General features: G+C 48.0%; 5 protein-coding genes and 1 non-coding gene across 6 annotated transcripts; 4 read left to right on the top strand and 2 right to left on the bottom strand.

The window, feature by feature from the left end:
* Positions 1-400: 400 nt before the first annotated feature.
* LY89DRAFT_690502 (ABC-transporter) lies at positions 401-4,889 on the bottom strand. The gene is made up of 6 exons (XM_018216108.1): positions 4,649-4,889; positions 4,496-4,597; positions 2,354-4,320; positions 1,873-2,236; positions 1,028-1,822; positions 401-980 (listed from the first exon to the last, which is right to left on the bottom strand). The coding sequence occupies exons 1-6, from the start codon at positions 4,869-4,871 to the stop codon at positions 523-525; spliced, it is 3,909 nt and encodes a 1,302-aa protein (XP_018063283.1). The 5' UTR covers positions 4,872-4,889; the 3' UTR covers positions 401-522.
* Positions 4,890-10,639: 5,750 nt separating this feature from the next.
* On the bottom strand, positions 10,640-11,759 carry LY89DRAFT_676308 (uncharacterized protein; the record flags this gene model as incomplete). The annotated part of the gene is made up of 3 exons (XM_018213573.1): positions 10,640-10,918; positions 11,101-11,506; positions 11,596-11,759. 3 exons carry the CDS (start codon positions 11,757-11,759, stop codon positions 10,640-10,642), a joined length of 849 nt encoding a protein of 282 aa, XP_018063282.1.
* A 458-nt stretch (positions 11,760-12,217) lies between these two features.
* LY89DRAFT_314636 (general substrate transporter) lies at positions 12,218-14,493 on the top strand. Its single transcript, XM_018206664.1, has 3 exons — positions 12,218-12,822; positions 12,870-13,684; positions 13,732-14,493. Exons 1-3 carry the CDS (start codon positions 12,309-12,311, stop codon positions 14,029-14,031), a joined length of 1,629 nt encoding a protein of 542 aa, XP_018063281.1. The 5' UTR covers positions 12,218-12,308; the 3' UTR covers positions 14,032-14,493.
* A 342-nt stretch (positions 14,494-14,835) lies between these two features.
* LY89DRAFT_314323 (uncharacterized protein) lies at positions 14,836-16,440 on the top strand. The gene is made up of 3 exons (XM_018206662.1): positions 14,836-15,136; positions 15,188-15,338; positions 15,388-16,440. The coding sequence occupies exons 1-3, from the start codon at positions 14,948-14,950 to the stop codon at positions 16,158-16,160; spliced, it is 1,113 nt and encodes a 370-aa protein (XP_018063280.1). The 5' UTR covers positions 14,836-14,947; the 3' UTR covers positions 16,161-16,440.
* Positions 16,441-19,220, top strand: LY89DRAFT_314334 (acetoacetate-CoA ligase). The gene is made up of 4 exons (XM_018206663.1): positions 16,441-16,984; positions 17,070-17,641; positions 17,684-18,823; positions 18,870-19,220. Exons 1-4 carry the CDS (start codon positions 16,721-16,723, stop codon positions 18,979-18,981), a joined length of 2,088 nt encoding a protein of 695 aa, XP_018063279.1. The 5' UTR covers positions 16,441-16,720; the 3' UTR covers positions 18,982-19,220.
* A 137-nt stretch (positions 19,221-19,357) lies between these two features.
* On the top strand, positions 19,358-19,430 carry LY89DRAFT_t79. The gene has a single exon. It is a non-coding gene; the product is annotated as a tRNA-Met (tRNA).
* The last annotated feature ends 370 nt before the right edge of the window (positions 19,431-19,800 follow it).

Below are 19,800 nucleotides of genomic sequence, written 5' to 3'. Positions count from 1 at the left end.
GCCTTGAGAACCCTAAAACAGAAATAGAATTTCATGTAAAGCCACAGGCAGATCGGAGCAGAATCGCTGAGGTAAGTGTGGCTCATGCGCAAGTACACAGCTGTGAAGATATTCTTCTAGGACCTCATCGACATCTTGTTGATGGATTCGCCCAGCATATGTCCAACAGTCCAAGAGCTCACTCAATAAAAGCATAAATCAGTTCGTACCCCTGCATCCCCGCTAATTTCTAATTCCAAGAGGGATGAAACGACATGAAAGAGTCAAAGTTCGACAAAAATCACTTGACTGCCTATGCAAATATCTTGTAGTCAAGAGCCAATGGCCACTGACTCTTACCCAACAAGTGAAAGAAATTTAGCACAAATACATAACACTGGACTTCTAGGTCTTTGAAAGTAGATCATCTTTTAAATTACTTTGGACATCCGTCCAACTTCTCCAACCAAGGACAAAATACAAGTTGTACCCAATACCAACGCCTCGCTGTTGGAAATTCAAATGGATTCGAGTGCGGATCATCTAGGGGAGAATCTTCTCACCCTGATCCTGAGGAGTCTTCGCCTTCTCAGGCCCCTTATTCTCCTTCTTCGGATCCTTCTTGAAGAATGCTAGCACCCACGAAAATCTCTGAGCCAAGCCTTTCCCAGACCCATTTCTGACGCGGAACAGATAATATAGCATTACGGCCATGAAGATGTTGAAGAAAATGTACGCGAATCCGATGCCGTAATTTCTCCACCTGGTGCTATAGCTGATATCAACAGAGGTCAGGAATTGGTCAGCGTTGCTCTCTGGACAATATTGACAATTGCTGAGCGCATCAGGGTTGTATATTCGGCCGCCTGCCAGAGATGCATATGCTTGGAGGTAGTCACCGCAAGTATCACCAGCTGGTGGTTGCATGATTGCTAGCTCGTTCGAGGCACAGGTGATTTCGCGACCAGACAGACCAGTTGAGGCAATTGCAGAGACGAGATCTACGATTCGTTAGTAATTGAGTTGATATGGCACAATTTAGACTTACAAGTCAAAGGTGATACCCGATACATGAAAATCCAGAACCCTGGCAACGCCTGTGGGGTTTGAAAGACACCGTTGAAGGTCAAGATCAAGGAGAACATGAGCGTTCCGATGTTGCCAGCTGTCTCGGCGTCCGGTAGTGCAGCAATCAACATGTGAGCGAAGGTGCTAGTGAAGACGAAGAACTGAATGATCAGGAGAAGGATGAGCCCTTGTCTTTCGGAAGAAGGAATTCCGCCACTGGTATAGATTGGGTAATAATATGAGGCGAAAACCATGATGCCAAGCAAAATTTGATATGGAATCTCGACAATGATGTTCGCCATGAGGAAAGCCTTCCAGCTGTAAGCCTTAGATGGTCGCTCACGAACTTCGTACAAGTCTCGTTGAAGAATAAAGCGGGGCATAATCTGCTGCACAAGAGTCGTGAAGATCGTCGTAATCATGAAGATAGAGAATATGGCATCTTGGAGTCCTTGTGAGGAAGAATCAATATGGAAGAATGAGAATCCGATGAAAAGTGCGGACGCGACGCCGAGGACGATCTTGGAATAGACATAACCAGGAGTTCGCCAGTACTGTTGAAAGACTCGGAGAGTAACCTCGTAGAGTTGGTTCGATAATGGCATGGCAAATTCACTGTGACTTGTTGCGTCATCTCCGGATGACTTGTTGCCCATCTCTTGCTTGATTCTACCCAGTTCGTTCTGAACCTCTTTGGCCTCGTTGCTGTTTTTCCAGACATCGTGCCAGTCCTTTGTAGACTTCCCAGTAGCACCAGCTCCAACCATAGTCAACACTATAGATGATTAGTTAGGAGAACACAGGTAACGAAGGGTGAGAACCTACTGTATTCTGCTGGATTGTCATTCTCTCCGCACTTGTCCGCGCCATTAGACTCGAAGTAGTTCAAAAGTGTCTCTGAATTATGTCCAATGTCACCAAAGTATACTGTTTTGCCACCTTTGGCCAAGAAAAGTAATCGGTCGAATTCTTGAAAGAGGATAGCACTTGGTTGATGGATGGTCGCCAAGACAGCCTGTCCATTGTCGGCAAGTTTTCGCAAGAAAGCAACGATAGCCCAAGATGATTGAGAATCCAGACCAGAAGTGGGTTCATCCAGGAAGAGTAAGAGGGCCGGCTTTGCGGCGAGTTCCACACCAATAGTGAGCAGTTTTCGTTGCTCGACATTCAGACCTTCGCCAGGCACACCCTAATGTAAACAGTCAGTGTCTTGATTTCGATCTTTCAAGCAAGAGATATCGTGGGAGTTGTAGCATGTTGGAGAATGCCTGCGAAAAGAATAGTGACCGATGAAAAGCGAACTTACAACAACGGCTTCCGCAAAGTCTTGCATATTGAGCATTTTGATAACATCTTCCACAAACTCAAATTTCTCTTCTTTGGACACGCTCTTGGGTTGACGAAGCATGGCTGAGAATCGAAGCGCTTCACGGACGGTGGTCGTCTCGAGATGTAAATCTTGCTGTTGAACGTAGCCAGTCTTGCGCTGGAAAGACTCATCGAGTGGCTTGCCGGACACCAGCATATCTCCTGTGACAATGCCCATCGAGACACGTTGAGCGAGGACATCGAGAAGAGTTGTTTTACCCGCACCAGAAACACCCATGAGAGCTGTCAAAGTACCAGGTTTGACCCAGCCTGAAACATTGTCGAGAAGTCGTCTAGGCTCGCCTTTGATCTTGATATCGTAACAAACATCCTTCCATGTGAAAACATCGGTCTGTGGAGCCAAAGCCTGAACTTGCTCGTCTTGCTCCTTCTCTTGCTCTGCATCATCCTTACCTGCATTAGTGCCAGATGCGATTGGAGACTCTTCGTCGTTCTTGGCAGCCTTCTCGGCGACCACCAATTGCTTTGGGACATGGCCACGGCGAAAAACAAGTACCTCAGCCGAGCTGGATGTTGCTGAATTGAATTCAGTAGCGCCGAGATAGACGAAGAGGAAAAAGATCATGAATGCGAACATGAATCCGAGATTGCGCCAGATGTGAGCATATGAGTATTGAAATTGGCTTTCCAGATAGTCATCGCCAGAGACAGTTGTTTGACCAGCAACAGCACCAGCGACGGCGCAGATGAATTGGTTCCCAGTCAGCGCATAATTACCTCCAGACGGGACAAGTTGCGAACAGTCAAATCGTTGTCCGTGGAGCTCATTAACGAACAGCCCCTCAAACGCGTAAGCAACAGGGTTAATCCAAGAAATCCACTTGAACCAAGGGTGCATGTCCGGTCTGGGAATCACAAATCCTGTGTAAATGACGATGGCCAGAGTTACCACACCAGCAATGGCGAGAGCTTGAGAGACAGTCTTGGTCGATGCTGCAATACCCCGATAGATCTGAGACATTGTCAAGATAGCGACGAAGTTGAAGAGGAAGAAGATGAAGAATTGTGATGGTTCTCTTCGTAGTCCAGCCAAGAAGTAAAGGATGATGTTGAAACAGGTCGCTATCATGAATTTGACAGGTATGTCGGCCACAATACTCGCAGCAGCTTCGGCAAATGGATGGTAGAATGCATAGGACGCTTGTTTCTCGACAATTGGACGTTGGTTGTACAGGGTATTGATTTCGCCAATAGAGATGAGAGCGTTCAAGAGGACGGCGAAGAACAGGACACCGCCTTTTTGGAAGAAACTGGCTGTGTCGTGCCGAGTACCGTAGAAGATGGATCCAATAATCAAAGCCATACCAATTTGACCAACGATTGTAGTGACAGTGCTGGTTCGATCGTTCCATAGGCGTTGATATGCTCGTTGAGTGCAGTATTTGATTTGCATAGGGATGCTGACAGTGTACGGCGATTCTGGGCGGACGTGGTTTGCCTGCATTCCTTTTCTGCTCGCCGTAAATTGCTCGAGAGTCTTGCCGCCCATCGGAAATTCCTCCTCGTGCTCCTTGATTTCTTGCTTCAATGCTTTGTATTGAATCGACTCTCTCCAATACGTCTCGAATTCGGCTGCAGTCCTGGGGACTCTTTTCTCATATCCTTTGCGGACACGGCGCTCTGATGGATTGGTTACTGAAGTGAGAAAGTCTCCAGTTGTCTGCCGAGTGGGGCACTCCCAGCCCATATCCACAAAGTATTGTTTTGCGTCTTCACAAGGTCCAAAGTAGATTTGCCTACCCTCATACAAGACTACCGCCTTGTCGAACTCGTCGTAGATGGCCTGAGAAGCCTGGTAGATGGCAACCAGATGAACGGTACCTCCGAGATTGGAAGATAGGCGAAGGGACTTGGTAAACTCTAGAGCTGTGGCGGCATCGAGACCTGAACCACCGTGTTAGCAATCCGAAAAGATTATCGTTGCGAGGAAGATGCTAATGAAGCGGAGATCAGTTTCAGAGCTGGAATCTGATCTGCCCTTGATCCAGCTCTCAAGCCAGCTTCTATCTTTTTGGGCCCAGGTGAAAAACCGAGAAGGTCGACGTGGGGACAAGCTTACCTCGGGTTGAATTGTCCCAAGCAGCAATGGGAGATCCGGCCAAGGCCATCTCGGCGATACTGACACGTTTTCGCTCTCCTCCGGATACACCACGGACAAAGTCTATTATTCATGTTAGTCGTGAAGAGAAGGACCATTAGGTGAGCTGCGTACCATTTCCGACCTTAGTGTTGTATGTGTGCGAAAGGCCAAAGATAGTCATGACTACCTGAGACATGTGCTTCGCCCAAGACTCACGACTGATCCCTTCTACAAGCCGTTGCTGGGGAGTTCGGACCTTTGCAGCAAACTCCAAAGTCTCTCCTACAGTAAGGTGTGGGAAGTGCTTGTCGACTTCTTGATTATAGACAACCTCACCCTTGAACTGCTTGAGCATCTGCTTTTGTGTGATGCCTGGAAGTTGTTAACATGCAAGTAAGATTTGGCAGATGGAGCGAGGACTCGAGGCGTACCATTGTAGTGGATCTCTGATTGTGATTTCATGTCAAGTCCGTGAAGTTCCCCCGTTAAAGTTTTGAGTAATGTTGAGCATCCACTTCCAGGCCGCCCGAGAACTACCAGCATTTCTCCACTCTTGAGTACGCCATCGAATTCGTTCAAAATAGTCTTCTCTGGACCTTTGCCGAAGTATTCCTTTGCGCGTAAAGGCGCAAGCATTAAAGAGCCAACATTCTTTTGGAGGTTGATTGCGGAACCAGAACCGCAAACTTTTAGATTCTTCCATACGATACCAGCTCTTCTCTGAATGACGTCCTTCTCGTCCATCATCCTCATCATCCTAAGGTTTATCAGCACCAGCGAGATTGTTTACCATTCTCTCGTATGACTTACATCCTCAACCATTTGTAAATATCAAACTCCGGAGATTTGGGGTCAAGCACCGGATCTCCAATGTTTACGCCGGCCAGAGTATCCTGCCTTTCCAGAGCCGAAGACACACTGGTGTGTGTTCTCGCAAGTGCAACGGAGCCTCCAAACGACGATGCAAGCCTGTACAATTCTTGCCGATCTCCTGAATTGATTGGTTCGAATTCCCTTCGTTCTCGAGCAGATTTGCTTGTTTGTACCCTGGATAATTGGCCATCTTCAACATCTGTCGAACTGGAGGAAGGCATGGGCAATGGGCGTTCAATTTCTTCTTCCTTGTATGAGTATTCACCGAGATCCTGTTCCTGATTATTGAGTATATTCTGTGTCCTGATCGGAGCAAAATGCTGTGTCGAATCGGCTGACGCCATAGTGACGAAACTCAGATTGGAGAATGGGGCCCGAGGAATTGGAGGAAATTATTCAGGAATCAACACCTAGGTGTTTCCCCCTTGATTTTAAGAGATGCAGCAGAGCAGAGGACTATTTGAGACAAAGAATTGAAACATGGACCAACAAGAGAAGTGGAAGGATGTTGTTGTTTTTAAACAGCGTCTTCGTGTACTCGTACGAACCTAAGTATTTGAGTTCACGCCAACCGCGAGCCGTTGACCTCATCAGCCGCGCCTGACATAGCACAAAAACAGTCGGCTCGCACCCTTTGATATCGCCGACTAGCACTTGCTACTACGACTAGGCATGGAGATTGCGAGCCGAAGACTGTCACTGGCTTGTCCTTGGCTGATGCTGTATGAATCAGCGAGATGCGTCTGCAGTGGCCGCCCATTCGTATTTCGTACTAGGGCAAACGAAAGTGGTGAGGCGGCGTGGGCGAGCATGGAGGTTGAGCAAAGTTCCAGTCCGACATCATAACGTTGGTCAGATTGATTCCAAGCTTTCCTATGGTGTGCAAGGGTCTTTGGCGTGTCGACGTACTGCGGCACCGCGGAACCAGTGTTGGTTGCATAAGCAGAAGCTGATGAGGCAAACTGTTGAGGAGTGATTCACTTACTGTACAGTAGAGAGAAAAAAAGGGACTTCGTCCGACGCCGGCGGACCAAATCTGAATCCAAGGATGAAAACTTCAGATTCCAAAAGTTCGAACTGGGAGCATAACCAGAACGTCGGTACTCTTCAGAACTCCCGGCCGGGCTTCCGGGTGGTTCCTGCGAGGATCTTCCTTATCCTCAAGGGTTGTTGGGCTGAAGGTGTGCCACTCCCGCAAGCCATGACGTTTGGCTGCATAAAATCTCTCGAAATTCCCCAACAACCAAGCGTCTCGGAGTCGGATTCACAGGGCATCCGCCAAAGGCTAAGTACAGTCAACCGAGTTATGCACTTTATGCTTGGCCTTGATTCCAGCATAAAGATTCGAGTTCCGCCGGACCATGAGCGTCAAGCTTTGGGATCCAGACCGTTCTGGATCTGGAGCATCTCTTCTAGCCGGAAGCACGCTGACCTATGCCACGCCTTTTGGTGTTCGATATACTGTAGAAGTTATACCCACGGCTGGTGATGTGCCAGAGATCGGGTTGAGACGAATTAAAAGATACCAATGTGAGTAGTGATATGGAGAGCGCAAGCACATACTGGCTAAGAGCAAGATTTCCCGAAACTTCGGGATTCTGTACACTGACTTAAAAGTCGATTCCTTCTCTTACATGATTGGGAGAACTGCTGTGCTATCTTTCAAGTCGTGGATAGAGAATAGAGGAGAGAGGAGAGCGTGAAATCGAACAGCTGGACAAGGTGGCCGGAACGAAGGGGGAAAACACTGTGGCAGGTCCTAGATCGATAGTAAGCTTCCTGTACTCAACTGAACCAAAGTGTTTCTTTTGAGAGAAAGATGTCTGACGATGCTGCTGATAGAGCATTGGTAAATGGTTGATGCTATGCTGGTAGGTACTTCGCATTCTGCGAGGAATCTCAGCAGATCGGTGCCAGAGTGGCCTGGATGCCGAGGCTCGGCGGTGGTCAGAGCTTCTGAAATTGAAGCTCAACTTTCGTAGGTACCAAATCGACTCAACCTACCAATCTGCAATCAATTCCGACTACGGCCGCGCTGCCGCTGCTATCCGAATACAGATGGAGATCTCGTTGACTGCATTGGACTGATCAAGGTGTGCTCGCGCCAATTGAACAACATGGCACCCAACACAATATTGGAGGCAACTGGACTGCGATCGAATCTTGACGCCATCAATCAAGCTTACTTGCGAATACAGCACAGTCACGACTATTCCCTCAGAGCAGTGTACATGTTGGGAAGGACGTCATGGCAACTTGAAGGAATCCGCGGCCATGATTCCAGACTCCAAACGTCTGCCTGCCTGGGCTTCGAGCGAGATGCACTACGGGAATGCTTCGGACGAGAATGACTGCGCAGCTGGAAGTCGATGTGTGGAAGCAGCCAATACCTGGTAGCAGGACACTAGGAGTTTGTCTGCGATGGAGGGAAAGGGGAGTTCCAGACAGCGACGCTTTCTACACCACCCGGACGCCCTCCTCGAACTTTCGCCATCAGTCTCCGACAAAAGCGCGTATCTATCTCCCCTACGAACGCACCGCAACCTCAGCCCTGTGACTCCTGTTGAACGTGGTGGACGGGAGGGACAATTCATACCAATTTTCGTCACACAAGAGTGGAGTTCGTATAAAAGTGCTGGTGAGAGAGCATACAAAGACGCCGAGCATGGAACTGGCTTTTGGAGCCAGTCCCACGAATTGGTGCCATTTCTGGCCATATCTCCCTTGATCTGCAAGATACTTCCTGCATGATTGGAAGCTGGGAAAGAAATGGCAGAAAGGGACCTGCCGGCTCTAAGGCTCCGCGACATCTACCGTACAGGATTTGCGACTTCATGAGCACCGAACTCTGACAGACAAGAATCGGATGGTACGGTGGAGTTTCCATTACCAACGTGGGAGACCGAGTATCTGCTTCAAAATTTCTCTATAACTGTGGCCGTGATGAGGATGAGAAGCATGATACTCATGGGGAGGAAGGTAATAACTTGTTGAGGGTCAGATAGGCATCTCGAGCCAACTGTGCACCTGATTGGAGTTGCAACACCGTGGGGCCAGTAGCTGCCGGAGGGTGGACATCTACACAAGTACTTACAGGGCGTTATGTTGGAATCCTCTTCGAGCCAATATCTGGTTGCAAGTGCAGTCAAGTTGACACGGCTCTTCAGAAGCTGACTTTGATTGATTCGAGGACAACCAGACAGCCGAGAGAAATGCCATGAAAGTGTCAAGAGGCTCTTGAAAGATAATTACGTCTGATGATGTGGTGTCCGAATGCGCCAGAGAGAGAATCCAAGTCAGGATTGTTCTTGCCTTGCCATTGACAGTTGCTCTTCCAGGCTCTGACAGATCATGGCGTGAGGGAAGTCGTTGTGTTTGCCATCAATGTGTTCTAGTCTATAGGTGAACACTTGTTTATAAACTTTACTCCCGCCACTCATGAATGGCGGGGTGTTTATGTATGGCACCCTTAGTTTATAAACTACACTTGCTATTCATGAATGGTAGGGCTCGCTATTCGGGAACAGTGCCACTGATAAACAGGCCGGGAATAAGGCTCTGACTTTAGCCCTAGCACCTCTAGCACCCCTAGCACCCCTAGCACCCCTAGCACCTCTAGCACTTCTAGCACAGTAATAGGGCATAGTACTAATACCTATTGCTTTAATACACTTTAAAGCTAGAGCATAAGATTTTAGGTAGTGTGATAGAGGTGATGAAGGACTGAGGTGCTAAGGTGCTGGAGGTGCTGAGGTGTTGAAGTGCTAATGTGTTGAAGTGCTAATGTGCTGAAGTGCTTGAAGTGCCTGAAGTGCTTGAAGTGCTTGGAGTGTGTTGTAGTGTTTGGAGTGTTGTTCTCGACTGGCACCTCACTATTTATGAATTCTTGTACTAAAGCCGAGTGTTTATGTATGGCTAGTCTATTCACAAACTAAGGGCGCTATATATAAACTCTCTGCTATTTATGAACGGCAGGGGGGGGTTAGTTTATAAACGGCAGGTGTTCACATATGGACTAGAACAAATGTTGTACTTGTGGCTGGCTCTATTTTGGGTGCAGTCATTGTTTTTTGTTCAATGCCAAAGTTGGCTATATTAGTCGTATATCTGATGTCTCTTTCCAACATACCTAGAACGCCTGGTGGTATCAGTGCGATGATTCTGTCTCTTGCAGGTTCTCTGGACGCGGCTCAGGCCTACACTACACTCATTGGGGGAAGACCCGATCCTGGCTTAGACTTTTTAGTCTCTATATACAATTCATCTATAGTAATAGCTGTTCTTTCCCTACCTGACGATACGTCCGCCAAATGTTACGTGCATCTTTGCTTGTTACTGTCCGCGGCTAAGACGATGTCAATGCATGCTTCTTACGCAACGACTGCTCTCTCGATGTGATGTGTTTCAAGGGCTGCACCGCGACTTGGGAACCATCCCAACAGCAATCAATTTACTGAAGCGAAAGACCTAATAATCTACTCGATAAAGTGGATTTAATGGGATGTTGATGGGTTCGTGTTCTAGCAGCCTTTTTTTAGCACGGTTTCCTTGTTAGTTGGAATTAAAATGATATAATAGCAAGAATTAAAGTCGGTTTTCGAGTGAGACTATACTGGGGAGTTAGAAAGTGATAAACATTTATTTTGTTTGTTCGAGTGAGTTGGGTCCTTAGAAACGGGACTTTTATTAGCTCGAATTTTATAGTTTTTGAAAAGCTTGAGTCGATATTAAAATACTAGAAATCGAGTAGTAGTAGAATTTATTACGACGAAGATTTTCTATTTCGATGGCTAGTAGGTTGGGAAAGTTTCTTGCTTGCCAAAGCTTGAGTTTCTGAGAACCACAAGCTCATCGACGCTTGCACACTCACTCTGTATTCTTTGCTTGCCTTCAACAGATGCATTGAATCAGTTGATGTAAAGTTAGCCTAGACGTAATAGCTTTTCACGTTTGAGGCTTCGAACTGGCTTCTCACTAAATGATGTAGAGGATTATGAGATTATCGAATGTACGTGAAGGGTTCGGATTTCAGGGTTTCGAGGGAGAGACATTCGACTAAGTTCCTTGAACAAGCACCAACGAGATCTTACAGGTAGGTAGAGAGCAAACCACAACGCGGGATACATGCATGCCGCGCAGGTGTCAAAATGGGAAAGAAGAATTTGGATGAAGGAACAGACAGTTTACTTATGATGTAGCTATCTTTCTCTGAAACGAGGCTATGCAGCGAAAATCATCAGACACGGCTCGTTAAGTGTTGGATGAGTCCGGCAGAAATGCCACCTGCGACATAGCAATGATCTTGAATAGGGCAAACTTTTGCCCTTGGGCACTCCCGTCTTCCTTGATGATCAGCTGTTGATCTCGATACCGTGCAATATGTTCCTCGAATGTCAGCTGCCATGTGACTCGAGATTCAGGAAGCCGAGGATCCGGGTCGTCAGCGGCGTCGACATCTGCAAGGGACCGAAGGCGAGTACCGAGTGGCGCTGATAGCCGCCAGAAAGCGAAGTGTGGCTTGGTGGGTGGCTGGAAGACTCAATGGATCAGCTGTTGAGTACAGGTATGGACTCTTTTTCAGCTGATGACAAATGTAAACTCAACTGGGATCGAGGCTGGACACGAACACGAACCAACCATGAGAGCCGCAATTTTTCCATTCTCGGGAGCAAAAAAGAATTGAAACGTCGTGAAAAAATACAGTACAATACCGTTAGATAGAGCCGGTCAACATTAAGCTCTGCTTGGCTTGGCTTTGCAAGACTTGCTGAAGCGAGGCTTGGCCGGTAGAGCCGCAGTGTGGCCGAGCCCATACAGGATGTCCCTGGAAGCGACGGTGCCCTACCAGATCCAGATCCAGATCCCCACACGGTGCCCACAGCCATCTCGACCTTCTCCAAATTCCTCCTCACCTCCGCGTTCCAACTTCCCAGTCTCCACAGTCCACAGTCCACAATCCACAGTCCACAATCCACAGTCCACAATCCCACTTCACCAAGATTTCCAGTACAGTACGTCCTCATTCGGCGAATCTGGCTCCATGACTCGCCACCGCCGCCAGTGGAAAGGGGTCTATCTCCAGAGTCTGCGAGTCCAGAACAGAACCCGCCTCGAAATCTGTGTCAGCGGTTGCTAGTCGTCGCATCATGAATGAGTTCGGGGACACAACACGCAATGCTAAGTACACCACACAGGTCTGCGCGCACCCCGAGGCACCAAGGAACACAGGACCCATGCCGTTATTCCTCAACGGTACGACGCCCGAGACATTCAATTCAGCACGCGGCGGACATGCTGTGACCTGCCTCGAGCCTCGAGCCTCCAGTTTCCACCCCTTCCACACACTCCAGCGACTCCATCTTGACTCCATCCAGTCTCCAGGCCCGCATTACTCCCGAGTTCTCGAAGTCCAGCCCCCGCTAAACAAATCGCATGGACGAGTCTTGAGCCGCCCTGAGCAGTGGGATGTCTCCTTCCCCATTTTCTTTGCTCAATCAATTCCCAATGGCTCAAATCTCGGCCGCACTAGGAAAAATCCGACCGAGCTGGCGGATCTGCACACTGCACTCTCGCGACAGCAGCGCTCGAATTTGCCTGCATCTGGCCCGTTTCCCTCCCACTTCGCTCCCAATTCCCCGTGGATACCCCGTCAGGCCATCCTCCTCGTCTCCATTCTTGCAAGTGTGCATGGAGTCGAGGGGTTGTGGGAGGCCCGTTTAGTAGCGTTTGAGCGCTAACAAAATATCGTGAAAGGGCCGATTCCAAGATTTTGTCCTCGTCCTCCCTCCTTCCATGGGTCCAGGGAAGAAGTTATATTCAGGCCCATCTCCCACCTTGTTTGTCTCTCTTCCAGTCAAGCTCATCTCGTCTTCCTCCTCATTTTCTCTTTCCATCCTCATCCAACCCCACATAAATCACAATGGCTGGCGGTTTCGTTGGCACGGCTGATACAGCCCGTGTGGAAGCACCCACGACATGGAAGTCTTACATGATGTGCGCCTTTGCTGCCTTTGGCGGTATCTTCTTCGGTTTTGATTCAGGATACATCAGTGGTGTCCTCGCTATGGATTACTTTATTCACCTCTTCACCGGCCTCCCGATTCCTGGACCCAATGCCACAACAGCTGAGACGAATGCTTTTGTCATTCCAACCCCACACAAGTCACTGATCGTCTCAATCCTGTCTGCTGGTACATTCTTTGGAGCCATCCTTGCCGGTGATCTTGCCGATTGGTTCGGACGAAGGACCACGGTCATTCTGGGCTGCGTTGTCTACGGTATTGGATGTATTCTCCAGACTGCATCAACCGGACTTGGACTGTTGGTTGCTGGTCGTCTGATTGCTGGTTTTGGTGTGGGTTTCGTCTCAGCTATCATCATTCTGTACATGTCAGAGATTGCTCCCAAGGGCGTTCGTGGTGCCATCGTCTCAGGTATGTCAGTTCTTTCTAGATCCCCGATCATGTCTAATTATCTACAGGCTACCAATTTGCTATCACCATTGGTCTCCTCCTCGCTTCATGCGTTGATTACGCTACTGAGAACAGAACCGACAGTGGGTCTTACCGCATTCCCATGGCTCTGCAACTCGCATGGGCTCTGATCTTAGCTGGTGGATTGCTCTGGCTCCCCGAATCCCCCCGATACTTTGTCAAGAAGGGAAAGCTCGAACAAGCTGCTCGAGTTCTCGAGAGACTTCGTGACCAGCCTGCCGGATCTGAGCTCGTACAAGCTGAGCTCACTGAGATCATTGCAAACCACGAGTATGAGATGTCTGTTATTCCTCAAGAAGGCTACTTCTCCAGCTGGGCCAACTGCTTCAAGGGAGGACTCATGAATCCAGCCAGCAACCTCCGCCGAACCATCTTGGGAACGAGCTTGCAAATGATGCAACAGTGGACTGGAATCAACTTCATCTTTTACTTCGGAACCACTTTCTTCACCCAACTCCACACCATCAACAACCCTTTCTTGATCAGCTTGATCACTACCTTGGTTAATGTGTGCTCTACACCCATCTCTTTCTGGATTATTGAAAGATTTGGTCGCCGATCCATCATGATCTGGGGTGCTCTTGGTATGCTCGTTTGCGAGTTTATTGTCGCCATCATTGGTGTCACCGACTCCTCCAAGCCAGCCGTCTCTGCCATGATTGCTTTCATCTGCATCTACATCTTCTTCTTCGCTACAACTTGGGGACCAGGTGCTTGGGTTGTGATTGGTGAAGTTTTCCCTCTGCCAATCAGATCCCGTGGTGTTGCTCTCTCTACTGCTTCCAACTGGTTGTGGAACTGCGTAAGTCTGATTGTATCTTCTCCGTTGGATCTTACTAACATATCTAGATTATCACTATCATCACTCCATACATCACCTCGACTGCAGGTGGCGGTGTTGATCTCGGACCCAAGATTTTCTTCCTTTGGGGATCTCTTTGCACGCTCTGCTTCATCTACGCCTACTTCTTGATTCCAGAAACCAAGGGTTTGACTCTCGAGCAAGTCGACAGAATGTTGGAGGAGACAACTCCTATGACTAGTGCTAAGTGGGTGCCACACAGCACCTATGCTGCCGAGATGGGCATGACCGACAAGCCGGCTGAGGTTCACCACGTCGAGATTGAAGCTACAAAGGAGGTTGTTTAAAATGATGATGTAGTGGGGTAGAGGATAGTAATTAATGATTGTGAACAAACTCTTGCCTCTATGCTCCTTCGTTCGTCGTGATTTTGGTAATTCCCGTCGTGGTAGTTATCTTCCAAGCCATTGGATTATTTTCTGTGAGTCTATGTGGAAGTGATGGGATGTTCCATTCACCCCTGTGCAAACAGAGATTGTTGATGTTAGACAAAGTGATTGGCATTGGCAAAGATCGCTCACACCTTCGCGGATCGCCTGCCATCCTAGATGAACTCCAGGATATTTATTGCGATCTTCTGGGAGTACCGTTGAAGATCGCAGGGATGGCAAACGCTATGCTTTAGCCCGTTTTGTCAGAGAAAGGCATCGGTGGAAGGGAGGGAATACTGAGGCCCAAAGCTAGTCATGGCGGTGAAACATTTCATTATTTGACAATTATATTGCTTGTATTCTCAGAAAAAAAGGTCGTTGTCTTCCCTGGAAGTCTTCGCTTGAAGTTACTCGTTCAGAATATGGCCGCTGTCGTAATGCCTGAAATCACCCCGCACTTCCACCGGAGATTAGTGATTTACATGCTGCGACGGCCCCCTGACAAGAGATTCAACACCCGATCGGTCGCTAATTTACTGCCACAGCAACTCAATCCAACCATTACACATTTCGGCCTTCAGACTCGGAGTCAAGATCAGACCTCATGACTTCATGTTGCTCGACAATTGAATTGAGACTCACGCTCATGCAGTGCCCTGCATGGAAATAAACTTAGAATGACTCAGCTTCGCGCCGATGTTTCCTCCGAGTTGTGGTCAGCAGGGTCTTCTAAGGTGGGGTAAAGAATTTTCACTTCAACTTCGCTGCTTTGACTATTTACTCTGCGCTGTATTGCATCTCCAATATATATTACCATCTTATAGAGATCAAGATGTCTCCTGCAGAAGTCGGCCGAGACGATGAGCGTTACGACTCAATTCCAGCTCAAAATGCTTGGAGAACGGCATGGGAAAGCAACAAAGGAGCGGCACTCATCCTTATCTCAGAGGCGTTTGGTTCATCTTCTGATGCCATAGTGAGATTTCTTCAACAAGGCGGTCATGGCATGCATCCTTTTCAGGTACGTCCACGTCCACGTCCACTCCGTGAGGGATCTGGCTGACATTCAAAGGTGATTTTCGCACGAATGATCACGACGCTTCTGCTGAGTGGCCTCTACATGTGGTGGACAAAGGTCCCAGATCCATTTGGGCATCCAAGCGTCAGACATTGGCTTGCCCTTCGAGCTGTTTTCGGCTTCTCTGGGTTGTTCTGCTTATATTGTAAGACCCTAAGAATTATCAAATCCACCTCGAAACTCACAAGTCCTAGATTCAGTGCACTACCTCCCGCTTGCTGAAGCAACTGTATTTAGATTCTTGGTCCCAATAGTCACGGCTTGGGCATGTTCCGTTTTCCTTGGCCAGACATTCACACGGAAAGAACTCATCGCAGGCCTCATCGCCTTGGTTGGTGTAGTCATGATCGCACACCCAAGCAGCATCTTCGGCTCTACCGATGATATCAAGACCACCGACATCGAGAAAGTGGCACCCGCTCAACGTATCTTTGCCATTTTCACTTCGGTTCTTGGTGTCTTTGGTGCGGCAGGCGCATACACAACAATCAGAGTCATCGGGAACCGCGCTCACGCCTTGGTATCTGTCAGCTATTTCGCAATGCTTGGTACTGTCGGTTCCACGGTGGCATTGCTCGTCATTCCTGGAATTGGTTTCAAAATGCCTCATGGAGCAAGAGAATGGGTTCTACTCTCTCTCCTCGGTATCTTTGGATTTGGCCTTCAATTTTTGTTGACCGCTGGATTGCAACTTGACAGAAGCAGTAAGGCGACGAGCATGATGTACACTCAGGTCCTGTTTGCGTTATCCTTTGATTGGGCTATCTGGGGAGTTCTTCCAGGTGGTTGGAGTCTCATTGGCGGGGCCATTGTGATTGCAAGTACACTTTGGTCGGCTTTGCAGAAGACTCAACCGAATGCTGGGCAGATATCGAAGGCGAAGGAAGCAGATGAGGAGAGTGCATTGCTAGGTGAGCAGCAAGATGGAGTGGCTGAAGTGGTTCGAAGAGGGAGTGTGAGTGCTTGAAATCTCCACGGCATTGGTTGTGGTAGAACGGATGAGCAAAAGAAGCGCTTTGTTAAATCATGTGACTGGAACCCTTCTTGGCATGCAGGTGCCTTCCAAGTTGTTACTATGAGAAGATGGGGAACATATCAAGGGGTCGCATGAATAAACTTAAAAGCTTAAACAACGCTGGATTATATATCGTCATAAGGGCATCCGTGGGAGGATATACTATCACATGACCTCCTTCGGCGTAATCTTAGGTTATTCCGGCTGCGGTCAGGGTTTCTGGGCCGCGGCAAGTCGCCATACAGTTCCCTTTTCACCAATTGAAATATTTCGAGCCTTTCTCAATCATCTTCAGTACTGCCGTACGGACCTCCGACCAAAGAACATTTCTCTGAATGGTTAAAACTGTTCCCAAGGAGTTTGGGTTCTGACTAAGCTACCAAGCTTGAGAATTGTTGGGATTTTGATGTGCTTTTTCTGTATGTTTGACACTCCAAAATTTCGACCCCTTCTTAAAATCCGAATTCCTGACAAGGAAGCATCAATTCGCCCATAACCTCATTACCACTTCAATGAACACAGCATCTGTCAGCACAATGAGTAGTATTCGTCCTACAATAAATGGGTTGGCCAAGTCATCGAAACCAATCCTATGGAAACATCCGGACCCTGACTCGACCCGCATGGCGGAGTTCATGCGCCGGGTAAATCAGAAGTATGACCTGGACTTGCAGACCTATGAAGAACTGTTTGGGTGGTCAATTGATCAAATTGGAGATTTCTGGACTGAAGTTTGGGATTTCTCTGGCATTGTTGCTGAAAAGAAGCCTCTTGAGGTGAGTGAATTCTGGGGGCTCATGTCACATGAATGCATTGAGATTCGTGTCTTGCTATGACGGGGTTTGAACTAATTGTTTGAAGGTCTTACCGAAAGATGCTCCGTTATTTCCTAGACCAGACTTTTTTGCGGGGGCTCTTTTGAATTTTGCTGAAAATCTATTGTACCCCGCCAACGTCAGCATTGACCCCAGTTCTGCCGCTATCATCGAAGCCACTGAGATTGGAAACTCTACCATCAGTTGGAATGAACTTCGTGAACGAGTTCGACTCTGTGCTATTGCATTTAGGCTTCATGGAGTGAAGGAGTCCGATCGCATCGCCGGATTTCTCGGCAACCATGCCAATACCGTTGTGGCAATGCTGGCAGCTGCATCCATTGGAGCCATCTGGACTGGAGTCAGTCCTGATACTGGCGTCACAGCTGTTTTGGAGCGACTAGTTCAGATTGGGCCAAAGGTGCTGCTCGTAGACAATGCTGTGAGATACAATGGCAAAGTTCACGGGAGTTATCAGAAGGTGAAAGACATTGTTGGAGGATTGAGAGGGCTGGCGGCTTGCGTTATCTTTGAGACCGTGAAAGGATTCGAAATGAAGACGGCAGGGCTGGATCCAGATAATGGAAAAGCATGGACATACGCCGAATTTATTCAGAGGTAAGCCACGCAACATATTGACTTCGAATGCTGACCAGACAGTGTTGACAATCCTGCTGCACATCTCGACTTCAATCACTTACCACCATCTCACCCGCTCTATATCCTGTACTCGAGCGGTACCACCGGTGCTCCAAAGTGCATCGTTCATTCCGCTGCTGGTACACTGCTTCAACACAAAAAGGAGCATATTCTGCACTGCGACATACGACCTGGCGACAGAATGCTCTACTTCACAACTACAACATGGATGATGTGGCACTGGCTTGTATCTGCACTTGCTTCAGGTGCCACCATAATACTCTATGATGGTTCCCCGTTCCATCCCCACGGCGAACTTTCGATGCCACTCTTGATTCAAGATCTGCGAATTACACATTTTGGTACCAGCGCCAAGTATCTTTCTATCCTGGAACAGAAAGGAGTTCGACCCATGAAAGGACCCGAGAAGGTTGACCTCAGCTCTTTGACAGCAATCTACTCTACAGGGTCTCCACTTGCGCCTTCAACATTCAGCTACGTTTATGAAGCGTTTCCATCCTCAATCAATCTCGGTTCGATTACTGGTGGTACGGATATCATTTCTCTTTTTGGAGCTCCTTGCCCTTTACTGCCAGTGTATCCGGGAGAGATACAATGCAAAGGCCTTGGCATGGCAATCGAGGCATGGAGTCCGGATGGTATTGCCGTCGGTGAAGGTCAAGAAGGTGATCTCGTCTGCGTGAAGCCTTTCCCTTGCCAACCTATCACATTTTGGAGCTCAGAGTCAAGTGAGAAGGGGCAAACGAAATATAAAGAGGCATACTTCGAGATGTTCACTGGGGTGTGGCATCATGGCGATTTCATAAGATTTGAAAAAGGTACAGGAGGGCTGATGATGCTGGGGAGAAGTGATGGGATCTTGAAACCTAGTGGGGTGAGATTTGGAAGTGCAGAGATATACAATATCTTGCTCAAGCACTATCCGGACGAAGTTGAAGATGCGATCTGTGCTGGAAGGAGGAGGGACACCGATGCTGACGAGACTGTGGTCCTTTTCCTGAAGATGGCTCCAGGGAAGATCTGTGGTGATGGTTTGAAGAATGGTATCAAAGCCGTGATCAGGAAAGAGCTTTCAGCGAGGCATGTGCCTGGTGTTATTAATGAGTGTTTTGACATTCCGGTGACGGGGAATGGAAAGAAGTAAGTTTACACATTCATAAAGAGACACAGACTGACATTTCGTTAGAGTCGAGATTGCAGTGAAGCAGATTCTGTGTGGGATGAACATTAAAGTTGGTGCTAGTGTTGCCAACAAGGAGTGTTTGGAATGGTATCGGGAATGGGCTGCGAACCATTAGGTACAAAACATTGGAGACCAAGAAGAGCAAAGTTTTGGATACCTGCATTTTGGATGAGTGATGATTGTCGGCGAGTTGTTAATACTGTACAAGAATCGTGTGGCTAAAAGGGTGTGTGGAAGTAGACATCATGGGTGTGAAACCATTGGTTTTTGCCCAACATAGGTTTTTATTTTGGACATTTAGTCATGACACAGTTTCAGAGCACCAATGTATCATATACTCTTTGCTCGTCGTTCTCCTGTATCTATTGCGTGTAATGTTTAGCTCTATCTAGTGGTGATATGACTCAGGGAAGCCGCGGCTGGCCTCAGGTGAGTCACTTTGCCCCCACAGCACACGGTATATACCTTTTTAACAGTATTCTCATTCATCAAGCATGATGGCTCAGTTGGAAGAGTATTGGGCTCATATCCCAAAGGTCCCTGGATCGAGACCAGGTCGTGCTAGAAATATTCTTTTTTGTCGCTGTGTTGAATGAAGATTAGGATAGAGGCCATTTTTTTGGGGGCAATGCTCCTTACCAAAAACATGTGTGATTTCTTTTTGGTCCAGAGATACCGCATTACGTATCTTTCGTCTTCTCTCAGAGACGTTCTGTATTCAAGGAAGTGCTCGAGCGAGGCCAAAGGAAATTGGTCACATGACTGTATCATTTTCTCCCACTGCCCAACCCAGTCTCGCCTCTTAAAGTACGGCAATAGAACAGAGAACGCACTTCGAATACTATCCAATGAATGTATTACTCTCATCGCCACTGAGTTAGCTTTGACACGAGAGAGAGATTCCTGATCAAGTACAGGATTATACCAACATCAT

The sequence above is a fragment of the Mollisia scopiformis genome, assembly GCF_001500285.1.
Source record: "Mollisia scopiformis unplaced genomic scaffold LY89scaffold_30, whole genome shotgun sequence".
Lineage (NCBI taxonomy): Eukaryota > Fungi > Ascomycota > Leotiomycetes > Helotiales > Mollisiaceae > Mollisia > Mollisia scopiformis.
The sequence above is the reverse complement of the archived record's forward strand: the minus strand, read 5'-3'. Positions and strand labels throughout refer to the sequence as shown.